Here is a 7,482-nt window from a genome sequence, read left to right as displayed (position 1 = left end):
TTTAGTATAATACGTGGTTTACACTTTGGCAACTTTGTGTCTCTCACACAAGCAATTATGCAGTGATCGCTAACATCATTTGCAAAGACAGCAATGGCTTTATATTTCTGCGGAACATTTGTTAAAATCAAATCAAGGAGCGTTGACTTCTCAGGATGTTTATTATTTGGCCTGGTTGGTGAGTCTATAATTTGGGTCAAAAGTGCTGAATCACAGAAGCATTTAAAAGAATCAGATGCAGGAGTTAACCAGTCCCAATTTAAGTCCCCCATTAAAACCAGTTCATTATACTTTATAGATGATAAACAGTCAGACAATGAGGATAAAGTATCCTTTGATGCAGAAGGGGGTCTGTAGCATCCTGCAACTGATATAACACAGCTCTTTGTGGATTCAACTTTCAAAATAAGCAGTTCAAATTGTTTAGGCACAGACTTGGATAATTGTACTGTTGCCTGAAAAGTATTTTTGATATAAATAGCCACCCCTCCACCTTTAGCACAGCGATCAGTACGAAAAATATTATACCCCTCCATATATATATAACTATCAGGAGTGGAACTACCCAGCCATGTCTCAGATAGCCATGTAAGTTTGTCATATTTCAAACCAGGTCAAATGTAAACATCAAAAATTAACTGAATAGCCTATTTACATTTTTAACTTATGTTGGCTCTTTGGTGAAATAACAACAGTCCACAGAAGTGGTGACAGCCATCAAGAGGTCTGTCTGTTTCCTAAGCAAGCCGATTCCTCTCTTCCTATGTTTCAACCTCAAAGCTGTCGTTGCAGTAGGGGTTAATTTCAGTACCAGCAGATGACCGTTTGGTAGCCCAGCAGATTAGTCTGTAGATGGCCACCAGAGGAATGGAAATCACGGGGACCACAGAGAGGAGGATGATGATGGCAAAGACCCAGTCTGGATATGGTTTTACTTCAGTTTCGGGGAAAAGTTCCTAAAGAAAAAGAGATGTACGAAACCATAATGAATAAATTACATCACTGTTGAATTTGTTACCGATTTCTTTGCTTCATATGACAGCCAGCTTAGAGTCACTGGTCAACTATGAAATACTTGTAGTGCACACCTACCCCGAAAACATAACTTTTTTTCTTTTCTTTTCTGGTTGGCTCTGTATTAGGAATGCATGCATGACCCCAAATTTACGGACGCTTCCTGGCATATTTCTCTTCATCTTTGCACAAAGTCATGAGATTAACAAAGCCGCTCAACTCGATATCCATAGCTCATTTCCTGCATGTGCTGTCTACATTTAGCCAACAGACCTGACCTTACAAACAAGACCCTTTGGATGTTGCTGTGTGCAACTACCATGGAGGTGAGCAGCGCATGAAAGGAACTCCCTCAAGAGAGTGTGTGGGAATGATACCCACATCTCTAGGACATGGGAAGCCACTGAATATTTGGATGCATTCTATACAAATGTCTCAGACAGGCCCTCAGCCAACTTACATAGAGTGTGTTCCATGTGGGGTAGGTGGGGTGTTTCTGCACCTGGATGACCACATATGCAACCAGCACCACCAGGAGCATCACAGGACTGATCACCATCCAGCATGCCTTCCAAAAGATGTTGGGCTTCTTTCCAGTCATGAAATAGATGTCCTCACTGAAGCTATAGCGAAGACACGAGAGACAAGGAGCGGGGGTTACATTTTTATACGAATCTCAAACAGGATTTATGTAAGAGGAGGAAGGAGAGATTACGTTTTCATTCCACGAACGTAAATGACCCCAACGATCTCAAAGAATGCAATGACCAGAAGCGGCACAGAACCCACATAGCTGTTGAAGACCTCCACCCAGTAGTTACCCGATCCCAGGGAGAAGATGAGAGCTGTCAGGAAGGCTAACAGGCAGATAAGCGCTAAAAACAAAATATGGGGGGGAAAAAACACTGAGAGAGATTCAAAGGCAACATAATTTTGACTTCAGAACAACTTGAGCAGATCTGCAGGTACCTGTGACGAGCTCATTAGGGATCCATTTGGGCAGCAGTTTGAGGTCATGGATGGGTGTGAGGACTCCCTCCAAGTTGCCAAACATGGAGGAGAGGCCCAAGCTGAAGAGCATTACAAAGAACAGTATGGCCCATATCTGTGAGCCTGGCATCTCTATCACCGCTTCAGTGAACACGATGAAAGCCAGTCCGGTACCTGAGGCGCTCTGGGGGAGGAAGATAAAAGAGGCAACAAATAATGAGGACGTTTCAACTGGCTGTACATATTGAACAGCTCATGATGTACTGTACTCCAGGAAAGAAAGGGGAGGCAAGAACAGATGAACTACAGAAGAATTAAGGGTAGAGAGATAAGAAAAAGGAGACTGACACAAATAGTATGCGATGTGCAAGACTGGAGGTAATACCTGGTCAAGGAATGTTTTCAAGTTGCAAGTCCTCAGGTTCAAGTCGGTCGTTAGGTTAGTATGTGCCTGATTTAGATAATCAAACCAGCTGTCGTAGTTCTCCAGTGTTATGTTCTGGTCTGAAATCTCAAAGTGGTTGGTCAGTGTCCAGATGTTTCTGTAGGAGGGGGGGTACAAAAAGATCTGCTTTATGGTGTTGAAAAAGCAAAGACGAGGCTAGAAAGTTAAACAAAGGAGATGTGCGAACATACTCTTGTAGGCAGTTGTTGAAGCCACTTTTAGCTTTAAATCCCAGGATGGAAAATATGGATATGGAGGCATACAGAGATGTGGCACTGTTTATAACTCCTACGAGAATGGCATCCCTCTCACAGTTGTTTCTAGTGGACACAGAACAGAGTAAAAAACAAGTTTTAAGTGGTACAAATCAATAAATTCAATCAATTAATTATCAATTTTACAGGTTTCAGTTCTTACCTCTCTTCATTGTAGCTGGAAAAAGCTATGAGACCTCCAAAGGCCACAGAGAGAGAGAAGAAGATCTGGGTGGCGGCGTCCAGCCACACCTGAGGGTTCATTAGTATCTCCCACTGGAGAGAGTGTAAAGACGGACATCAGGTCATTGTCTCTGACAGGAAAGATATTTCTCATACCTGCAGTAGCAACAAGTCTAGCTCACATCAGGAGAGAAGAGGTACAGCAGTCCATCGGTGGCTCCAGGCAGAGTGAGGGCACGAATCAGGAAGATGGTCAGGACCAGGTAAGGGAAGGTGGCTGTCACATACACAGCCTGAATTAAAAAAAAAAATATATATATATATTAGGCATGATACTGTGGTGGATTTTTAAATTGGAGCTTATATGTTTTTCACCAGATGAACTTACCTTCCCCATGGACTCGATGCCTTTGATGAAACAGATGTAGACTATGCTCCAGGCACTGGCCAAACAGATGACTATCCACCACTGCAGGGAGCCGCTGGTCTCAATGTCAGGTGTGATGTTCAAGGTCTCCCGATACCAGAAGTAATTGACAGGTGTGCTCTTCACACACTCAACATCATAGCCTGCAGAGGTACAAGAAGATTAAGTAAGTGGGGTTAAGGTAATTGCATGTACTTGAATATTCAGGACATTTGTTTTTGTATTTCACATTTGTAAAGTCATCCTGCATAAGGTTTCACTATCCGAGGGCCTGAATTTGATTAAGGCTGATTTGGAGCCAGTAAGGCAATACCTGTCAAGCCAAGAGGTCTTGCCACACCGCCCTTACACACTTTTTGCACACTTTATTTGGGATCTAGTAAATCAGCCCCTAAGTGTATTGCTGAAAACACATGAAAACGTAATGAAAACAATGTGTGCTCTTAGACTGTCACACATTATCTACCACTGTTCAAATACTTCATGAAAGGAAAAACACACCCTGAACATTTTATGTTGCGGTGTACTATTCCTTTGTGCCATAAAACAATCCAGTAGTTTTCCTAGTTATGAGTCTGCTCTAGATAGTTTAGTAAGTTTGAGGTAAATATGAAAATTTCCTTAAACCTAAGATAATGGCATACTTTTTGTCATTGTGTAAGTGTGAACTCATGGTGGTGTCCATTTACTATACTGTACTGTATGTCCACAAAGTTACCAGCCGCAGCTAGACTAAGGGCAGGCTATATTGTAAATGAGGTTACTCCTCAATATATCTCCGAGTTTAAATAAAGGTTATGAAATGAGGTGAGTTTCCCTCTCACCTGTCTGATTGACATTGACTGGACACTGGCTCCAAGGCAGTGGGTTTTGGAAGGAGTGACAGAAGTACCAGAGCACCCAGGCCAGGATGGTGTTGTAGAAAATACACACCAGAAATGACACCACCATAGAGGCAATGCCTACATGGAGGAAATAATGTTAGGAGAATAATATCATTAATAATAATAATAATAATAGAATAAGGAATAATAATAGAAAAAGGAATTGTGTCATAGCAGTTTAATATTTGAAATTTAACATAACAATGGTGACATTTCTTTTAATTTGTATAGAGGAGATGTTACTAGGCCACCTACCGAGCCCACCCAGCACTGGTGAGATGGAGTTCCAGACACCGATGGGGCCCATGCGGAGCCTCTGTCCTATAGCCAGCTCCAGGTAGAGCAGGGGGAGGCCCTCAAACACTAACGCTATCAGGTATGGGATGAGGAATGCGCCTGAAGACAATCAGTAAACATTTGCTTCACAGTTAAACATCAGTCAAATTACCATCAACATACTTTGCTGTGAAATTTAAAATGGGTTTTGTGATCATGTGTGGCCATTAATGAAGTCACCACCATTTTTTATTATCCTGATGGAGCCATAATAAGATAAGTCATATTTATAAATAAGGGCACTGCAATACTGAAAGATGTACATATTATGTATATTGTATTACAATGTTAAACATGAGGGGACCTGAGTCAGGTGAGTAAAAATGTAAAAGGAAAAAAAAACTAAGTATTAAAATCCTCACTCCTCACTGCATGTGTACCAAATAATCTGGAATGAAAATGAAAGAAAATGTGACTAATTGATCCCTAAGCCGAGGTCAAACAGAGTCTGAACCACTACCTGTGGGAATCTCAGAATCTAAACATTGTAACTTGATAGACGTGTGCACATTTGCAGGATTGGCTGTTTACTCAACTTTACTCTGACCCAGGTCCTTTAGGATTCTGTCTGTGGGCCTCAAGATATCTCACTGAAAGCTATGAGGAAGTGAATACAGGAATTTAGTCTATTGAATTGGAAAGATCTGTAATGCTCCCACCGATCAAACAAACATAGATAAGCCTCACCATTTTCCACAGGCAGTCACAATGACTGGCCTGGTCCATTTGGTAATGAGTAATTACACTAAAACAAAAGAGAGAATCTTTGCTCTTGTGGAAATTCAGCTGTGGCCAACAATAAAGCATCTCATGACTAGATAAGACAATTGATAACACACTTGAAATCTCTCACAGAAAATGTGATGAATTATGGTCAAATGTGAAATAATGTGGGGAAAAAATGAATGTAAAGGTAGCATCTCACCCCCTCCATAAATTTGGCAAAGGTAGGGAAAACGCCAAACATTTCCAAGTCCCACTGCGAAGCCGATGCATGTTAGCAGGTACTGCACCTTGTTGTCCCATTTGGGTCTCTCCTGTGCCTCAGCGTTGTTTGTTTTGCCCATCCTCAGCTGATCCAGTGCTTGGCATAACCACAATTCTGTTACAAGAATGCAACCTTCCTAATTCCAACATTCACTGTATACCTGTCAGGTCGTATATATATTTGTCATTTAATCCAGAATTCTCCTTCTGCTCTCAGCCCAGTGTATGTTAGAATAGATACTGTTTTCAGTGATGTTTAGTGCTCACCTCTCGTCCTCTGTCTGACTCCCTTCAGTGGGCTGTCCTTTAAAATCCTACCAGATTCACCTACAAGGCAGGTTTGAGTGTGATGCTTGAAATTAATGGATAACCTGGTGATGCTGTACCAGTGTTCCACTGACCTACAGCACACTGTTCAGTCGATAATGTAGATATCATGAAAGTTGTAAAGTGTTGTTTACACAATTAAAATGTACACATGAAGCTGGTTTTGTTAATTTGAATGCAAGACAAAATAATAATAAAAAAGGGATTTAATTTAAAGTTAACAAGTCACTGTTCAATTAAAAATATATATTTTGATAGCACAATAACTATGGTAATTTACCTCATGTTTAAGTAAAGGTGAAAAGATTCATAGAGAAATTTTTTGAAAGTTCATGTGTGCCAAAGACTTCTGCAGCAATCTAATGAGAGTACAATATAAGTTTTTGAGTTTTCTGTGCCTCTGAGAATGGTCTCTTTCCAGGAATGGGTGGTGGTGGTGGTGGTGGCAATGGCACATTGGAGGCTACCGTGAGTTGCTGTAGTAAATGTGATGAGCCAGATGACTTCAGTTGAAGAAAATACATGATGCTCTTGGTGAGTAAGGGAATTTCAGGGTGAGGGTTACTTGCTAAACTTAACTCTCCTGTTCTCTGACCTGGTCAGTAAACCACTGTTAAAACCAATGTTATCAATGTACTTTATATGGGAAATGGGAAATACAGTAATTGGCCAACTGTCATTCATACCCCAATCAAATGGAGAGCATGTGACAGAGTGCACTCTTCAGTCCCCGCTCCAACGTTTAAAATTTCATTAAATTAGTTTAATTTAAGTTTTTACCAACTCTCTCAGTGCCTGTCATTCAAGGTGTACATGTAAGCATGCTGTGTGCATGTTGTGGAAACCTTCTTTCTGACCAATCACAACCAAGATATAAATGCATGTGTCCAGCTTATGTTAGCTAGACTAAATCTAACCTCAGCCCAGGGAAGGAAGATGTAATAGCATCAGTAGCTGAGACTTATTCAGAGCAGTAGATTGGATGGGCAAGGGTAGCCAGTTAGCATGCTAACTTTGGTTGATAGGCTTTTCTTTGCAATACATGGATATCGCTGATACAACATTAAATGTTTAATTTATTTACATTCTGTTGACAGTCTCAGTTCATGAGACTATATGAGCATATTCTAGGTTTTGACCCACTTTTGTTTTATCTCTGGCAGCTGGTTTGGTTGCCAATAGCAGTCTTATCTGCAGATTAGAAAAGAAACGTGTGATAAAGCCTTCATGCCTGCTTCCTGTCTGTGACTGTGAGCTCAATCATGTTCTCCCCTCACAACTTCGGTTTTAATTAAATAAGTTGTTATTGCTGCTGCCAATTTTCTTTTATTCCCTTTATTTTCCCTATATGCAACACAGAACAGTTGCATGAATGCTTGTAAAATTGATTCGCAGTTACACTAAACTTCTTTTTGATAGATTTCTAGTCTGTCCAATACCCTCAAAAACGACCATATTTGACACAATTAGTTCATGAAAACCATTACTTTACACTGTCAACTCAGACTACGCCTACATAACATAGATGCAAGGACTGCAAATGTGAATAACTTCTCTACTACACCTAATAATGATGATTTTCTCCTATAATTCTTTTCCTGTTTTAAGGGAACAACTCTCAGCAGTTGTCTGTTT

The 7,482-nt window shown here is 40.6% G+C and overlaps 1 protein-coding gene across 1 annotated transcript; it reads right to left on the bottom strand.

The window, feature by feature from the left end:
* Nucleotides 1-684: 684 nt before the first annotated feature.
* LOC310993681 (sodium-dependent neutral amino acid transporter B(0)AT3-like) lies at nucleotides 685-5,760 on the bottom strand. Its single transcript, XM_083982110.1, has 12 exons — nucleotides 5,459-5,760; nucleotides 4,453-4,593; nucleotides 4,138-4,275; nucleotides 3,275-3,456; nucleotides 3,069-3,179; nucleotides 2,867-2,979; nucleotides 2,641-2,769; nucleotides 2,390-2,546; nucleotides 1,984-2,188; nucleotides 1,730-1,889; nucleotides 1,475-1,637; nucleotides 685-956 (listed from the first exon to the last, which is right to left on the bottom strand). The coding sequence occupies exons 1-12, from the start codon at nucleotides 5,598-5,600 to the stop codon at nucleotides 762-764; spliced, it is 1,836 nt and encodes a 611-aa protein (XP_083838236.1). The 5' UTR covers nucleotides 5,601-5,760; the 3' UTR covers nucleotides 685-761.
* Between the last annotated feature and the right edge of the window lie 1,722 nt (nucleotides 5,761-7,482).

This window comes from Trachurus trachurus (assembly GCF_905171665.1).
Source record: "Trachurus trachurus genome assembly, chromosome: 11".
Classification (NCBI taxonomy): Eukaryota; Metazoa; Chordata; class Actinopteri; order Carangiformes; family Carangidae; genus Trachurus; species Trachurus trachurus.
Note: the sequence above shows the minus strand (reverse complement) of the source record. Positions and strands in the feature narration are given on the sequence as shown.